The 18,742-nt window shown below is 38.9% G+C and overlaps 1 protein-coding gene and 1 long non-coding RNA gene across 11 annotated transcripts; one reads left to right on the forward strand and one right to left on the reverse strand.

The window, feature by feature from the left end:
- Positions 1–1,278: 1,278 nt before the first annotated feature.
- LOC116067332 (MFS-type transporter SLC18B1-like) lies at positions 1,279–15,727 on the reverse strand. Of its 9 annotated transcripts, none has more exons than XM_031323754.2 (14): positions 15,414–15,726; positions 14,365–14,504; positions 6,026–6,121; positions 5,860–5,933; positions 4,838–4,985; positions 4,448–4,604; positions 4,198–4,334; positions 3,994–4,095; positions 3,808–3,899; positions 2,937–3,032; positions 2,731–2,805; positions 2,494–2,587; positions 1,695–1,744; positions 1,279–1,538 (listed from the first exon to the last, which is right to left on the reverse strand). In XM_031323754.2, the coding sequence occupies exons 1-14, from the start codon at positions 15,442–15,444 to the stop codon at positions 1,487–1,489; spliced, it is 1,344 nt and encodes a 447-aa protein (XP_031179614.1). In that variant the 5' UTR covers positions 15,445–15,726; the 3' UTR covers positions 1,279–1,486. The 9 variants fall into 9 exon arrangements, 7 of the variants coding, with proteins under 7 accessions (XP_031179614.1, XP_031179612.1, XP_031179613.1 ...); XM_031323752.2 differs by having other exon boundaries at positions 1,279–1,541; XM_031323753.2 differs by having other exon boundaries at positions 14,365–14,507.
- A 1,336-nt stretch (positions 15,728–17,063) lies between these two features.
- LOC116067237 lies at positions 17,064–18,101 on the forward strand. 2 transcript variants are annotated; one of them, XR_004109155.2, is made up of 4 exons: positions 17,064–17,120; positions 17,268–17,472; positions 17,568–17,617; positions 17,756–18,101. It is a non-coding gene; the product is annotated as an uncharacterized LOC116067237 (long non-coding RNA). The 2 variants fall into 2 exon arrangements; XR_004109156.2 differs by having other exon boundaries at positions 17,571–17,617.
- The last annotated feature ends 641 nt before the right edge of the window (positions 18,102–18,742 follow it).

Here is an 18,742-nt window from a genome sequence, read left to right on the forward strand (position 1 = left end):
TTACTGAACACTGCATGAGGCTCCAAGTGTTGGTTTTCTTAAACAAAATTAGACAAGACAATGGCGGTTTATAATAACTGACATGTTATATTACGGTTTCGAAATACCGAATACTGATTGTGAATGATGGTTTTCCCGCAGAGCTAGAAGGAAAAAGGTGAAAAAGCCAGGAGTCCCTGTATCTTCATCTCGAGCCACATTTTCAGACGCAGATGCTTCAGAGTCGCTGAGCACCAGGAGGAGAGGCAGATCCACAAACAGACCTCTCCCCACGAGACCGACGGGCCGGGCTAATGGGGCCTTCGAGCCTGATACATAAACTTGGGACACATTGATTGTTTTCAACTAGAGTGCCTTTACCTTTATTTATTATTTTTCATACAAATGCATTTTTGTAATGGCAGTAAACTCTACAGGTGTTTTTTTTTTATATTTTTTATATTTGAACAGTCAATATGTCCTTTATTGTACTTAATACAGATTGATCAATGAAATGTAAAGATTTGTCCACTAAAAAAATTGTCTGCATAAAGAATTGTGCAGTTTTAGGGATATTTATTGGCGTAAGCATGAATTGACTTGTGTATGTGTACATTTTTACTGATGATATAGAAAACAAAATTTATTTTCTTAGCCTGTAAGAGATAAACAAAGTTTGTATATGCCACTTCTTCACAGCTATATAAAAATACAGATTAATTTCCAAATGCTTTGTTAATCTCTTTCTATAAATCATATGTAAAGTCAAACTTTTGATATCTAAAATGTTTAAATAAATATGCTTATGTATGGTATGCGTTTCATTTTTGGAACGGACCTGAAACGATGCAAATAGGATACCAAGTATTCTGCTTGTTGCTATAATTTTAAAGAAGTATTTGAGTTACCTATAAATTAATGTTAATGTGTATTTTCATTTCAAAATAATTAAGATAAATTAGATAAATAGATTTTTTTATTTTTATTATTATTTTAGAAAACACCTAATGTTTCAGTGGTTATGACATTTTGTCTGTCATATAAAATATAAGCAGGCTATGCAGTGCATGATGTCAGCTCAGGTTAACTTAAACATCATGCCACTTTACTAACTGTACACAGACATGGGGTGGATAGAGTGAGTGAACACACAGGTGGGTGTTTTTCCTTCAATAGACACATTCAGCTTGTCTGGACTTTCCAGTGGTTGACTATATTCATTCATAATCATTTAGAAATGTGAAATAATCTATTTAAAAATTGTACAATCTTAAAGTTTGTACTGCTTTGTTTTTAGGCTTTTAGGCCAATATTTCCATGATCTAAGTATCTAAGCATCACAGTCCCTGCCACACCAAAAAATGTATAACTTAAAAACATCAAAAAGCTATTGTTAATAATAACAATGGAACCATTTGTGTAACTTGGAGGTTGATGCCCAGAGCAGCTGAGACATTTAGATCATGTTTTGTACGGTATGGCGTCCTTCCACATGTTGCTGAGGGCTTCATTCAGTCAGGAGAGGAGTGTTTTCATCTGTTCGTAGATCTTCTCGAACGCTTCAATTTAAACATAAAAGTGAGTATTACGCCCAGCATGTTCTTGGAAACTGCACAAATGAAGTCTAAATAGCTTTCCACATAGTATGCAGTATACGTGAGGCATCTTAATATATGACATAAATCTGATTATCTTCATTTGAGGTTAATGATTACCTTTGATGTTGCGGGGGATGACACAGGTTATACACAGCGAGGAGAAGGGCCTGAGAACAGTGTGGTCATTGAGTTTCATGTGAGTAACTGCCAAAAAAAGAGAATGACACACTTCTTTCTCTATCCATCTTCGTGGTGTGTTTAACCCCTGAATGATTGCTGGTCTTGGAACAACATTTTTCTACATCCTTGAATAAATGTCACGCAAATTAAGCTGCAACAGCGACATTTAACAGGCTTTTAAATCAGTTGTATGACCATTGTCCCTAGGCTGACTGCATGAGTAACTAATCCTTTATTCTTGATAACATGGTCATAAACTGTAAACTGGGATCTTTCAAAACACGAGGACACAATAACAATGCTAATAGGGCTGGAATCTTCTATCAGGATATATGTCATTCTACGATATACATCACAATATAGCATGTTTTCTGGTAATTCAATAAATAAATATATGAAATAACATATGAAATAACAACATGGTAAAGTTTATTTTTGTATACTCCTGTTTTAAATACTTGCCAAATGAAAAGCACTGAGTACTGAGTGCAAAATTAACATAATGTGCAAGGATAACATAAAGCTTTGTCCAAATGACATAAATGTTGCTGTAACAGAGTTCGGCTGCTGGTTTTTCAACATCGGGATAAAAAAATAGATACGAAAGACTTTTTTTTTTTTTTAATAGCATTTTAACAATATCGTCATATTGCCCAGAGCTTAATGCTAATATGCCAGCAAGTGAGAGCTTCGTGTGTCCTTTTCTCACGTGAACACTGCACAAACTGATACTTACACCCAAAAGCGCCAAGCCTCCTTGGACTGCAGCGGCCCACTCAAAGCTCAGATGTTGTGTGATAAGGCCACCCACTATTGGGCCATAAAACATCCTTTAAAAAAAAAAAAAAAAAAAGTCATAATCAAAAAGGGCAGGAAATAAGTACCAACTAGTGAGACAATTGATTTCATATCTATGCCTGTTTTTTTTCTAGATTCAGATGGCTACTGAAAAACACATTCATTTGGGATTTACCCAATGGACCAAAATGCCTCATACAGTCCAGACACCATTCCAAGAGTGCTTAATCCTTCTTCATATCCTTGTTCACTACAAAGAAAGGAAAATAATGTTTCACCTTGCATTGTGTGTGTGTGTGTGTGTGTGTGTGTGTGTGTGTGTGTGTGTATATATATATATATATATATGAATGTAGTAGCACAACATGTGAAGTCACTCACTTTGCACATGTGAGGATCTCAGAGAATGCGGGGATTACAGTCATGCCCAGAGAAAACCCAATTACACCAAGCATGATGATCAGCAACCACAGATTACTGCACATACAAACACACACACACATGAAAAAAAACCAGAAGAACATACAAGTTAGTACTGTTAACCTATGGGAATCTGTTTTGAGGCAGCAACACAATACTTAATGAGTACCGTTACTCCTCATTTCCACCGGTTGCGGAACGGCTGCGGCTGCTCTGCCATCCGTCAATACCCACCAGGTCCGGATTTGTTGCGGACAGCTGAAGTCGACCCACGAGATCTCGCGAATTCAGGTAGAATAGAACCACAAAACCAACAACAGTTTGTTTCCATCCAGAGGAGAGGGGAAACAACTCTGTGCTGTGTTTTCAAGGTGTAGTGCAGGGAAATATGATCCGCCGTGAGCACGGTGTATTTTATTTTGAAAATTAACCGGATGTTTATTTTGTTTCTGTGCTCGACTTCCTGTCCCGCACTATCTGCTGTGTGCTGAATTGCTGCGGAGCTCTCCGGCGTCCGGCCAAAATAGAAGCTCTGCGTATCTGCTCCGGAAGGCTGCGGACCGCCGGAGCTGGACGGAGTAGGGACGCAGACGTTCTGCAGTCAGTGGGAATACACACATTGACTTTAATGGAAACCTAATGACTCCGCCACCGTTCTGGAGCAGTTACGCGTATGTATGTGGTCGGTGACTTAATGGTGCTTCCCATCCCTTATACAAACAAAAAACAAATAATTGATCAACAGAATAGGATAAGCATATTTCCAAAAATGTGGGACTTTTCTTTTAAAGTAGAGAGCCTTCATTACCTTCCATCTTTACCAAATGCTCACCTCGGGATGTGAAGGAAAGGGACGGGATCGAGCATTGCGAAGGCAATGGCTATGGCGACACCACCTATCACCATGAACCAAGACCTGGTGGACTGATAAAACACCAACACACACACACAAGGGATTTACTTCATATGACAAACTTACAATTATGAAAGAATAATCCCCATTTGCTTTCATACTCACAGGATATTTATCAGTAAAATACCCAATCACCGGTGATGCCAGACAGTATGGTAACGACAAACCAAGCATGATGAGTCCCACGTAGCCAGATGAGAGATTAAACTACATCCAACAAAGAGGGGGGAAAAAAACTCATTCTCACTACGAAGCTTGATAAACTTTCTTTCCGCAGTAAGTTGACTTTTTCAAAAGATAGGAAATCACCCTCTCCATAGCAAACAGGGACAAAGAGACATCCACGAAGCCCAGTCCTGCACTCTGAGTGAATATCACATAGCAGATCAGGATGACTTTCACATTGGTGAGAAGTCGAAAGAATGAATCCTTCGAGGAGTCTGAATCTGAGCGGACAGAAGCACAAATTACAGCTCACGGTTCCATTCCGAGAAAAAAAAAAAAAGATTACTTTATTGAAATTACTGAAATATAGCAAATAATATGTTGAAACCATTACCTATGTTTGGCAAGACGTATATGTTGAATAGAACCATAATCAACAGGAAACATCCAAGAAGCATAAAAGGGACTTCATATCCAAAAGACTGGTAGAACCACCCTCCGACCGGTGGCCCCAGAATAAGACCAAGTCCTGCGAAAATCTCCAAACTACCCTAAAGAGAGAAAATTGCAGCACATTGAAATATGTAAGCAGAATCTGAGCATTTCCTCAGCATAACAGCTATTGCTACACATGCCAGAAGACATGTATTATTTTCCATGACACTGGGAGAAATGGGACATACAAAACAACCCTAACCATATTGCTTTTTTTTTGTTTGTTTTTCTCGTGATTCTAATGTCTCCTAAACAACATACCAGTCGCACAAGGATTGTCTACACTCACCAAAACAGTTGCCACATTGTTTGGGAATATTTTTACTGTAATGGCAAAAGAGGAGGTCATCGCAGCGGCAAAGCCTAAAGCGTCTATGGACCTCACTACGAAGCACAGAGTTATGAAAATGGGTCCTGCAGGTACCCGATTGAGTAACCTGCGAGAAAAGAAAGCAAAAAACAAAACAAATTATGTGAAACAAAATAGAAACATTAAAACAAAATGGGCTGTTAGTTTGTTCTTAAATAGTCCAACTAAAGACATTACAAACTAGTTTTTACACTAAATGAAATCACAAATCCACATTGATCCACATTCAGATAAAGTGGGGAATAACAATACATTCACAAAGACCCATGTATATATTGCCAATACAATACTGTGCTATATGGCAGCTTCTGTCATTTTCTGACCTTGCACTTACAAATTATGTATTTTTTGTTACATCTATCTTTAAGGTGAGGCTGGCATTATTCTACATGTTTCTTACTGTCAACAAATCCCATGAAAATGAAAATGGGCCCACGATGTCTGTGTTAGTGTATGTCTCTCAATACTTTCCCACTTTTCAACCCTGCCTGTGGCTCTCAGCGGCAACTCTATTTATTGCTACTGATGATGTAAATCTGCGTCAAACATGTATTGTTTCACCAAAAGAGCAAAATCATTTTATGAAACAGCTGGGCATTGTAGTTAAAGTGAATGTTGGAGAAAATGGTGCATTTGTTGGAACATTTTTTATCCGCAGATTCATACACATCTGGTGCACTACATTATTTATAGCAGCAGGACGGTGTATGTGAATTTGACTCCAAAAAAAGTTCAGTTCATTATATTGAAGAGACATGGTGCAACAGTGTCTCATTTATGTTTTAAATAGATTTTAACAATGGAGCTCTTTAGTACAGAGAAATAACTTGTATCAAGACATTACAGACTTCACTGATATGCAGCCAAACACCTCCTAGTTCCAAAACTGTGCTTAATATGTTTCTGTGGCTATCATTATTATCGACAGGACCAACACTTACCCAAACAGAATGGTGCAGCCTGACGAAACAAAAAGCCCCATCACGAGCATAAACTTTGCACCAATTTGGACAATCTGATACAACGACAAACAGAGAGAGTATTACTGAAGATCTGGGCAGCACATCACACTTCATATACTGATAAGAAATAGAGCCATATACTTACATATTTCCCCATTATCAATGAGCTTATGAAATAGCAGACAGCGTAGCAGCCAAATATGAGACCAATGACAGTTTGACTGGCTCCCTTCTTGACTGCCTGTGTAGAAATATGCATGTAAGGCATTTATTAGTTGATTATTACACACCATCTTAGTAACAAAAGCAATGAATAAGGACATGTAATGTAAAGTGAATAACACAAATAGCATGTAAAATAAATGTAAAATATATTGCGATAACAGATGAAAAATGCAGTTATCAGAAAACTGTGCTATGAATTAATGCCTCAAATGGTTGATCAGTACTATCATATTTATTACTCCACTCACTGTGGCCTAACCTTTGCTCAGCAGTTATTACACATGGCCTCAGCTGACCTGAGACCAATGAGTAATGAGTGAGTCATTTGTTGGCCTTCAGGGAGGCTTTCTGATGTCTAGCACGTGCTTGCTCATTCATTCCACCCAGAAGACACTACTATTGAGATGTTGAAGGGAACTGGTGATTGCTGTCTGTATGTATGAGCTTTACAATGACATGCACCAATGAGTATTACAAATGAATATGGACTATCTCCTGAAGGTGACTTATGGCCCTGATTTTACACGCTGACACGTCTTCAGTCCGAGAAAAAAACAGCTGTTTGCAGCATCAAAATAATTATTGATGAAACAATGGAATTTCACTACCCTGATACCAGCTATTAGCTGTTGTTTCACATCCTTTAACAGCAGCCCTGCTTTAAAGATATGTCTTTGTAAATATACACAAAACAATCCATCCTAAAATGGTATCCTGCTCTTTCCAGTTTGCCTGAAAAGTACAAATATTACTGCATCTTATCTTGAGTTATCTTTGCAGATGCAAATTACCAGGATTTAAAGAATGTACTCCCAGTATTTAATGTATAAGTATATTTGTATTTGTATATGTATATTTTATGTATATATGATGTATACTCTTATTTAGGGAAAGCATATTAAATGTATTACTGTTGTTTTTTTTGAAGACACATTGCCTTGTTGGTGTACATTGTCTTGACTTTACAGTGTTCCAGTTTGATTTTGTCTTGCTTTAGCTATTTGACATTACACATCACTTGTGTGATTTGCATTAGCTAACAGCTTCTAGCAACGGAAACAGACTAAATTTTAAAATAAACAAGACATTAAAATGTTACAGTTATAAATTAATGCTGTAAAATGCAGAGTTTCACTTTAGAAGGGGGTGAAAACAGTTTTATGTATTAACAATTAAAGCTAACCTATGTGTAGAGGCTAAACCCAAGCTTTAAGCCCCTGAGGTGCTCTTCCACGGGTAGAGTAATTTACGCACTTTTTACCATTCTGATCAATGAAAGTCCGAGTCATATTTGCAGTTAACACCATTGGTTCCATTTATTTCCATGAGATATCAGTTGGTTTTCCAGACAAATTACTCCTTGTGTGGTGTTGGTGTGCGTGTGTCTGTGTGTCTGTGTGTCCGTGTGGTCAAAAACTGTATGTGCCTCCGGGTTGCACTTGAGGAACTAAAGATTGGTTCCTATTTATACCAAGAGCACTAATTGGCTCTTACACACCGGCCCCTAATTGTAAATGGCAGACAGACATTACAATTCAAAACAAACAATAGACGAGCCACATGTGAAAAACATCAAAACCCATACATATGTAAATCACCATTAATCAATCTACCCTTCTTTGAGTAAGCATAGTTTAGTTATAGGTCTCTCAATAGTGTTGTTTTTTGTCTGTAGCTTGACAGAACGTACCAGACCCCTTTTGTCAGGATGAACTTCAAGCACTTTGCCAAGAAGCCAAGATCCACGTGGCGCTGTTGAGTCCATGATGACTACGACATCTCCAGCAACTAGGCTCCTCTTCCTTTGGTTCCACTTCTGTCTTTCCTGGAGAAACGGCAGATACTCCCTGATCCATCTCCTCCAAAAAAAAAAAATCCGCGAGATATTGAACCTGTTTCCATCGCCGTTTCATGTACATCTCGGAAGGTTCAAAAACACCAGGTGCCAATGCTGGTTTTCCCTTTAGTAGCAGGAGATGATTTGGTGTGAGAGGTTCCAGATCATTTTCAATTGGAGTGACTGTAATAGCAAAACTGCTTCCTTTCATTCTGCTCGTTGACTGTGGTTTAAACTTGTTGAAAGTGTTTAAGCCAACAGGCTTCTGTGGTAGGGTTACACCCTCAATATCTCCAAAAATTTAGTCTGACAAGATTCTTACATGTCTCTCAAGGAATGCAACCATGTTCGTGAAATGAGCTCTGTCATTTGAGGCTTCCCAAATGTCATGAGCTTTGGCTCTCCATTGTTCCCTGAGCTTGAAAGGGCAACTTGGAAATAACAACTTTCATGTTAGTTGGTATATCTAACTCTTGCACGAACTGAAGTTCTTCCATCACATTACAACATCCCCGCAAGAATAATGCATAAGCTTGGAGGGCTTTGACATCCTCCGACTTGATTGTTGGCCAAAGTAAAGCTTTTCTATATATGCAGTAGCAATCTTGTACTCGTTCCCAAAATGCTCTTTAAGAAGACCCTTTGCCACAATGTAGCCACGTTCAGGAGCCATATGTTGACAGCTATGAATCAATTCCTTTGGCTGTCCTCTTGTGAATTGTTCCAAGTAGTACAAGCAGTCAGCTCCACTAGCTTTATCCTCCATTCCTTGTTCAAATGCCTTTATGAAAGCCTTATATTGAAATGGATCTCCTTCAAATATGGGAATGTCTCTTGTTGGCAAAGACAGCAAGCGCTGCTGGTGAACAAGTGCCGCTGTTATTTCATTCTGCTTCTGCATAATAGCCACAACATCTCCTGATATTTGTCCATTGTGTTGATGCATTAGATTTTGCCCATTTCCCTTTTCCAAAGTAATTCTGGCATCAGTTTGCAAAACTTGTGCTTTTTCCTTATCCTGGTGATCCTTTTCTGCCAATTTTGATAATACCTGCACTTCCTTTTGCGTTGGTTTACAATCATTTGCAAGCTGTTTGTTTTGTGACGATAGCCACTCTTTTTGCTGCGTTTTCCATGTTTTATACTCATATTCCTTTGCCATAGGGTTAAGAGTGTTGAATTGTTCTAGTTTCCCTTTCAAAATAAGAGTTCATTCCATTTGATGATGCATGAGAGGAAAGTTGACCGTCCGTTGCCTGCAAAACTGCCAGCTTAGCAGTAGATGCGGCTAACTCAGTTTCCAGCTCCAACTGCAACTGCTCTTTATTTGAAACTCCTTTTCTTCCAACACCTGTAGCTCCTTCAAAGCTGCCATACGAGCCATTACTGCAGCCCTTTCAGCTGCGACTTTAATTTGTGCAGAGGAAGTAGTACTTGATTTGTTACTGATGTTGCTTTTGGATTTACCCACATTGGAAACACTGTCATTTGGTTTTATGTCATCCTGATCACCATCATCAATATTAGCATTTTCATTACCAGCATTTTCACAAACATGTTTTTCAACCCACTTTTGCATGTTGGTAATAAACTCATCATTGAACATCATTTAGGCTTTAAACCATGTTTCATGTTTCTCTTTCTCCTCCTGTGGTAATAAACCCAAAATCATGCATACATCATATTTCCTCACACAGTTCAATATAACCATCACAAGCATTTTGCACATCTGAGTGTTTACCAGTTTCCATTAAATGTTGTATGTCTTTCTTAAACCATGAGCCTTATTTAGCTTTGATTTTCTGCCAGCTTGTAGCCTGTCCAACCTATCAGCAAGTGCTTTAACAGATAGTTTGACTGCACGCGTGCTTCTTTGTCTTTCACTACTGCTGGCCATTATGTCCGCTTTGTCAGATAGCACGCTCGCAGCTGGCGTTTTGTCCGTGTCCGCAACGCACTCCAAAGTTTATCGTTTATCCACTTCAGCAACCAATGCATTGGAATTACGCGCCGTAGCAAATGTGTGCACACACTTAACTAGCCTATTAGATGGCCATCTAAATCGGTGGCGCTACCTTACTTCATCTCAGATGAACAGCTGATGTGATTCAATCGTCTACAGCCCCACAACGTTCCCCGTAGCGATGCTCATCTCTGGCGCCCAGTGCAGCAGATGAGCGGTGTCTGTAGCCCAGCGGTCCCCTCTTCGCCGTACTGATCAGCTGATTAACAGATGAGCCGCAGCAGTGGCGAAGCACTCCACACTCACTCCGCCGTCTGCTCCTGTCTCGTCGCTGGTACCAAACTTGTGGAAACACGTCTCCAAACTCCACCAAGCAAAACATTTTTGACTTTTAAACCCAAGCTTTAAGTCCCTGACCCAGGTAACAAGTTTTGGTTCCCAGAACGTTCTGGGAACGTTCGTTTTTGGTTGCGGGAACGTTCCCTGAAGGTTAGTTTTTGGTTCCCATGGAAAGTTTTCCTGACGTTTAGGGAACGTTAGTTTTTGGTTACATCGACCCTTCCCAGAACGTTCTCAGAACGTTCCTAACGTTGCAACCTTTAGAGAACGTTCCCCTTACGTTCCCCTAACGTTCCCCTACCGTTGTAACCTTTTTTTACATTCCCCTAACCTTTAAATAACTAACGACAGTGGTACCAATTTTATTATTAGTTTAAACTGTCCGTGCATGAGCAGGAATGAATTATTATATATTGGCAGGAATGAAAGAACAGGCAACAGGCAAACTTGACGGGATTTAAAACTTTAATATAAAATTAACAAAATACAAAAAAATATAAAAGGCCTAAAAAAATAATATAACAATCAGAAACTATACAAATAAGAAAAAAAAGCAATGGAGTGGGATGTACAGTGCAAATGTAGTGCAAATATAGTGTGCAAAGATGCATATTGGAATGATAATGTAATGAATTATTATATATTAGCATATTAACAAATAATAAAAAAAAAAAATTTAATAAAAAAATACAAGCTGCAAGATGGATGGAAAAAAAAAAAAAAAAAAAAAAAAAATAGAGCTCCATGTCCACCTCCACGTCTGCTGCAGTCAGCGTGGGGAAGTTCTTCTGGGAGGCCGCTAGAGTAGAAGTCAAAATGAAGCAAAGTTACAAGTCAAATTAAAAGCTCTTATCAGCCAAGCTAAGAATAATACTGATGTGAACAATAAAATAACACCTGCCTGTTATAACCCTGCATATAGTCAGGTCCTGGAAGGCCTTCTTTGCCTTTCTTCCCCGCAGGCTATACTCTTTCAGCACGTCTTTGGTTGCCACTCGCCGTAGCATGCGTCGGACTGCAGTACCCGTGGTCAGACCTCAAGGTGCTCCGAGGTTCTCTTCCACAGGTAGAGTAATTGACGCACTTTTTACCTTTCTGATCAATGAAAGTCCGAGTCATATTTGCAGTTAACACCATTGGTTCCATTTATTTCCATGAGATATTAGTTGGTTTTCCAGACAAATTACTGCTTGTGTGGTGTTGGTGTTGGTGTGCGTGTGTCCGTGTGGTCAAAAACTGCATGTGCCTCCGGGTTGCACCTCAGGAACCAAAGATTGGTTCCTATTTATACCAAGAGCACTAATTGGCTCTTACACTATGTAACTTGGCTGAACAGCAGCTACTATAATGCTATAAAATCTGTTTGGTTTATTTGGTTTATTTGTCAGGGACTGTGCTTTTCTCTTACGTGTAAATGAGCCAGAGTTAGCTTAGAACTAACTTTTACTGTAGTCCCGGGCCTGATGGTAAAAAGACACCTCGAAAATGGAATATAACGACAAAATGGTAAAACATAGTGTTAAAGGTCCCATGACATGGTGCTCCCCTAATACTGTATCTGAAGTCTCTTTTATATAGGCCTTAGTGGTCCCCTAATACTGTATCTGAAGTCTCTTTTATATAGGCCTTAGTGGTCCCCTAATACTGTATCTGAAGTCTCTTTTATATAGACCTTATGGTCCCCTAATACTGTATCTGAAGTCTCTTTTATATAGACCTTATGGTCCCCTAATACTGTATCTGAAGTCTCTTTTATATAGACCTTATGGTCCCCTAATACTGTATCTGAAGTCTCTTTTATATAGACCTTAGTGGTCCCCTAATACTGTATCTGAAGTCTCTTTTATATAGACCTTAGTGGTCCCCTAATACTGTATCTGAAGTCTCTTTTATATAGACCTTAGTGGTCCCCTAATACTGTATCTGAAGTCTCTTTTATATAGGCTTTAGTGGTCCCCTAATACTGTATCTGAAGTCTCTTTTATATAGACCTTAGTGGTCCCCTAATACTGTATCTGAAGTCTCTTATATAGACCTTAGTGGTCCTCTAATACTGTATCTGAAGTCTCTTTTATATAGACCTTAGTGGTCCCCTAATACTGTATCTGAAGTCTCTTTCCCAAAATTCAGCATACTCAGGGCTCGGTTTACACCTATCACCATTTCTAGCCACTGGGGGACCATAGGCAGGCTGGGGGAACGCACATTAACGTTAAAAAACCTCATAAAGTGAAATTTTCATGCCATGGGACCTTTAAAACATAGTGTTACAGTGTTAGAGTCAGTACTGTGTGTTTGAAAACTGACTCAGTAGTGTCAGTTACAGAGAAATATTTAGTAAGTAAGTTATAAGTTTCCATTAGCCACCATACTGGTCATACCAGACCAAGTAATGCTGTAGCAGCAAAGTCCTTAAGTTTGTTGAATTAACTAAGGGTGTTTTATTGCTTATTAATTTAACTTTTCATTAAATAGAGGAATAATTTATTATGTCTTCTTTTTAAAGCTAGCTTTAATAAAGTCAGTATTTAAAATAGGGCTGCACGATTATGGCCATCACGATTAATTATCACAATTATTTGTTGATTTTAACCAAAACAAATTGTATTGTCACATAGGCTAATTATAACTGCTTTCACATCCATATTGTGCTACATTCCTGCTAATGTACAAATATGTGCATCAAAATAAAATCCTCTTATTCACCAAAATTCAGTGCATCTCCTTAAAGAATAAATACAAATAAATAAAACAATAAAGAAAATGTAGCAAAACTTCAACAGGGCACTATTTTCCATTTTACATTGTGTAAAATATATTTTAGGAAGCAAAATATAAACTTGCATTGGACCTACATAATGGATGTGAATAAAATTAAAAATATACAATCAATAAAATACAAATATTCCATAACAGAATGTAAATATTTATTTAATTTCTGTTTTTAATTGAATCATACAGCTACATAAGCTTGTTTATATCATTAGTTTTTTTATGTTGGTTAGTTTAAGTATCTGCTAGTGCTTTTGTTTTGAAAGTACCACGCAGCCTTAGCCACCAGGTGAAGTCTACATATAGGCTAGGTGTGATCAGGTTTGTAGGAAGTAGACACCGGTGAGGGAAGATGTTTTTTTACCACAGCCTAGTTCTAGCCATTGTTCCTTTGTTTAAAATGTTGAAGAACTGGATAAATACACCTTACAAAATGCCATCTCTGCCTGGACAATGAATGTTTGTATCTCTGCGTAAGATTCACTCCAGTGCTTCAGTGGCTGTTTGACTTTGAGTTTTTAGTTTGTTTTGGTCAATCTGTTTTGTTCAATCTGAGGACAAATTACCTCTATTAAAGTGTACCCAAACCCCTCCTGTCCCCTTAAAGTGCCCATATTATGAAAAAATCACTTTTTCTGGGATTTGGGGTGTTATGTTGTGTCTCTGGTGCTTCCACACACATACAAACTTTGAAAAAAATCCACCCATGCTGTTTAGAGTGAGATACGGTTTCTGAATGTGTCCTGCCTTCAGTCTCTGGGTGAGCTGTTCAAAATCGGCACGGCTTGTGACGTCACAAGCCGAAACGAGCAGGCTAACCGCAACCATTAGCTCGTAGCGTTAGCATGCTAACGCTATGGCTAACGCTAGCATGCTACCTCGTTCTCAATAGCAAAGCACTGCTACAACACACACAAGTTCACCATAATCTACAAAAGAACTACTTACATGTGCGCCCTCATTTAGAAGTCTCCCAGCTAATCCTGCCTTGTAACTGACCAAAGTTGTAGAAACAGCCTTTCTTTTACTGTCTATGGAGCTAGCTAGCTGACATGATCTACATCTGAGCTACTGGGCATGTGCAGTGCAATCAAAGATAGTACAGAAGAAGAAGAAGAAGAAGAAAAGAGGTCTCACTCTGTAGCTAAAACAGAGACCAGCTGAAAAGAGGATCTGCAGCAGTGAGAGAGAGCACTGCAGTACAACACAAATATGGTGTTTTTTGAAAATTAAACCATGTAAACCTATTCTGGTACAACCTTAAAATACAATTATGAACCTGAAAATGAGCATAATATGGCTGCTTTAACATGTCATTTGAAACCTATGTTGGCTTATTTTGTCTTACCTCATTGGGGAAAAAGGGGGCTAATATTGAGTAACAGATCATTGAACTGAAGTTGACAGATGCCATTGATATTAGGGTGAGAGTCTGCTGTCTGGTCATCCTCAGGGGATGATCTGTTGATTCAGCTGGTGTGCTGTTATCTGCTGTGAATAATCGGAAACAAGTAAAAGTAAGGATTAAGGAGGAAGGAACAGAAAAAGGGGCATAATGAGTGTTGAGCTGAATCTCAGGAATAAGTCTCAAAGAACTACACTTCCCATAGTGCACCAGCAGCAGCAAACCAGCTGCTTGTCACTTGATCAGTAATTGTCACTGATTTGGAGCACCTGTGAAGGCATGGAGGTGCTCAGTCATTCAGACAAACAAACGTCAGAGAGAAGACACTCCAAGTTCACTCATAGGTTCAGTCCAAAGACGCCAATGGTCGTTGAAATGTTTTATTTACTTTCATGGTGTTTGAAATGCTGCTTTATATGTTTAACTGCTGTGTAGATTGGTTAAGGAACACATTGCAGCATTGATTTCATTGTTTTTGTGGTAAATGGGTTTGTGCTAAAATAATATTTCAGTTTGAGTTTGAGAAAGTAAAAGATACAAAAGGATAGTACAAAGTTAAAAATGTTAAAATTCTATTAAATGTTAAAACTTTGCTAACAAATTTGGAAATTCATGAAATTATCTTTTTCTTTATTCCATGTAAAAGGCTTAAGTGATTAATTCATTTAAGTTATTTAGAATGTTTAAACTCATTTAAGTTCATTAAACATGTTTAATTAAAATGTTTAATTCAAATGGTAACTTTTTTGTTCTGTCTTTAAAGGTTTATAGCCTAATTTACTGAACAGACCAATCAACTGACAAAGCAAACTAAAAGTGATTGAGTCGGAAATTTGAGTTGTCCCTGTGTCCTTTGGAAGGTGAACAAGAGTAGGACTTGACAATAAGATTTGACATTGCTGAGTGTAAAGGGCATATAATTAATGATAAAAATTAATCATGTTAATTCAGCTGATTTAAAACAGTTTATCCACTGCAAGGAAGTCACCAACCTGTTTGCTGAAGATCAACTTGTGAATCCATTTTTAACCCCTATCCAATTATTCAGGACAGAACTTGAAATGGTGATATGGCATACCACACAAGAAAAACCCAACAGCAGGCAACCAGCTCCTGCCTCTGTTCAGCTACAATAAACCACTGTCTAGAGCCAGCTAAGTACGTTAGTTAAATGGCTAATGTCAAATGACCATGGATGTATTAAGAGAACTTAAGGTAAACAAGGTAAAGGTGAAGGTCGAGAACTAAGGTAGGCGTGATTAAAACAAAAGCCCAATGGCAATTACTGTTGCATTTTCAGGAAGTAGGAAGAGTTAAGAAAAATGTATCAAGGTAACAAAAATGAGCAGAAAGAAGATTTCCTGTTTAACGCCTTTGCCTTCAAAATAAAATGTCAACTGGTTTACCAATCGGAACTCCAGGGGCCCTGAGATCTCGAGGCTTGTGGTCATTTAATTTAATTGAAAATCTGTTTGGGAATATGCATCACTAAAGCACAATGTTAACATTACCTAGTTTTTTGCTCACATGTTGCATCTTCCTAAATTAATTTGTGTTTAATTAACTTACCACACAACAAACGTGAGGCCAGTATGACATCTTACTGAACTAAGAAAGCTAGGAGCAGAGGGTAAAGTAGTCCCACCAGCTAACTTCTAATCTGAGGCAGGTTAATCTGGTCATGCCTGTGTGACGGTCGTCCATGTGACAGTCTCACTAGGTTGTGTATACTGGGGAAACGAGGCCGAATCAAAACAGGCACGTCGACATCACCGACAGTTATCAGGAGTTCTGCTTTTTTTTTTTTTTTTTTTAAACTCGTTTAACTGTGATCGTATAGCGGAAGTTATTGTTTTTAAAAAAAGTATAGCAATACATGTTTTACAATGCATTGTCTATTTCACAGTCAAATAAAATAAAATCCCCTGCTTCCAAGGCATTTGTGCTGCATAAAAACACAGTTTATGAAAGAGCACAGTGTCTAAAACACTGAAATATAGCTCCAACAGTAACACTATACATAACAAAAGTCAACATCAAATTCAATAACCGTTGCACACGGGAAACCAGGCCGAAGCAAGACAGGCACGTAGACATCGCAGACAGAGACATAAATAGCCCTACACAACGCACAGTAAGTCAGATGGAGAAATAGCATTAGAAACAACGCAAAATGAGCTACATTTAGTATTCAGCTCTGAGCCCAGAATTAACGACTCACTCGACGCCAAACAAACGAGGCGGGTATGGCTGCAGACTGGAGCCTCCTGTGTCATGCCCTCCCGCCTCATGCCAAGGCGTGTCCAACAGTAAGTTCAGAAGGTCAAAATTACGAAATCGCTAATTATTTTCCAGATGGAGTCACAGGTATGTTCGTGACCACGTTTGTTGCAATCAATTGAAAAACGTTTAAGTAACAATTTTAGCCATACATATAGTTTGCTGATTTCTGGATGTTATTGTGTCCCTGATGTTAATGTAAATTTGATGAAACCTGTGATGACTTTTCATTTAAAACTGCATCAGCGTTGGTTGACATTTGTTAGCGAATATTAGCTAACGTTACCTAGAGCAATTTATGGTTGCAGACTACCGACCATCATTGTCTCCTTTGCCCCACTTCAATATCCAGGCCCGGTGTAGGCAAAAGGTTTTGCAGCTCATGGAGGTGCATGGAAAGAATGCCATTCAACATGAAGGTCAGTTCCCTCCATCAGCTTTGTGCTATGCCATTATCATTTGTATGTTTGTAACTACTGCTACTTAGTAAGCTTACCAATACTAATTTTACATACTAGTTGCTTTATTTTATAGGGTAAGCACGTAATGCTATTATCCCTTCATAGATTTCTTCATAACAAAATGCCACCAGGCCTGCAGGAGTGGAAGCAGTGGTCACTTCCGCTGCCCTTTCTGCCTCAAGACCACAATAAAAAGGCAGGATGCACTGAGGCATTTGCAGATCTGTAGGCCACCTTTCCATGACGCCCAGTTGGACGCTGATGCCGACTGCAGAGAGATGGGCATCACTTCCCAGACAGGAGTGCAAAGGTCTTAAATCGCTCTACATTTTCTGTGGAGCTGCATTGGCTGTGTACACTTAATGCTGTTAATAGATTGTCAGTTCGATTGTCAATTCTCTGCAGCAGGATCAGTGAACCTACCTCATCTCAGCACTGACAAACTGCCTGTATCGGTGAGTATATGTCTGTTTGTAAAGAAAACTATCTGTGTGTGAATGTTTTGTGTTTTTTTCACGTGCATATTAAACGTGTGTGTGTGTGTGTGTGTGTGTGTGTGTGTGTGTGTGTGTGTGTGTGTGTCTGTTTCTCAGGTACATGATAGTGAAATACAAGGACAAAGAGACCCAGCAGAGAGATCCCAAGACCCACCGCCAGAATCCTTCTTGCCTTTCAGTCCTATCCTGGACAACCCTCCCTGCAGAGTGAGCCGTGCAAAGTTGCCAAATGTACTTTGTCCTCACTGTAACGTGAAGTTCCAAAGAAAAAATATCAAGAAGCACATTTACAGACAACACACCGATAAAGCTGTCAGAGATATCACTGCAAATTCCCATGCTGTATGCATTGATGAAAAGAATGGGATATATGCTGTGAAAAAGTTGTTTCTTGGACCTTTTGTGCCTCTTCATGTCCAAAAGAAAACCTGGGGAAAAAGAGCACAAAATCAAGTGTGAGGCCAGTGAGTGCCAACAGGCCAGTGACTTTGCTGTCAGGAGTGGCTTGAAAACATTTCAACGCCATCATGTCTGCTCTCTTGACTACTGTTCAGCTAATGCCACTGATACTGTACTGAGTGAAGAAATTCTGACTGATATGGTGGAAAACAAGTGGTTTGGAGAAAACAGGAAACAGCAGTGTCTCCAGCTCCAGTCACAGGCACCTACTGCCAGTGTGCCAGTCTCTGTTAATGTCACTTTGATATCAGAGCTGAAACGGTACATATCAGTCTATGAACCGAATGTAAGCTATGGGACAAGTTGGCTGTAACGGAAGGCAAAGAGGCCCAGGACAATCCCTCCTGAACAGTCGGTTAGTGTGAATGAAGTAAACTTGATGCCTTGTATACAGGGTTCAAAATTAAGTTTTTCGTCCACCAGCCATATGGCAAGTGAATGTTCGAATTTTACCAGCCATTCAATAGATTACCATTGTTTCTTTGGCTGGTAAGTGAAGCAAATCTACCAGCTACTTGCATATTTTACCAGCATTTGGCTGGTGGATGGTGCTAATTTTGAACCCTACTTGTATACATACCTACTGTCAAAATACTACAAACTGTCTACATAAGGAATTCTCAA

Source organism: Sander lucioperca, chromosome 3 (genome assembly GCF_008315115.2).
Source record: "Sander lucioperca isolate FBNREF2018 chromosome 3, SLUC_FBN_1.2, whole genome shotgun sequence".
NCBI classification, from domain to species: Eukaryota; Metazoa; Chordata; class Actinopteri; order Perciformes; family Percidae; genus Sander; species Sander lucioperca.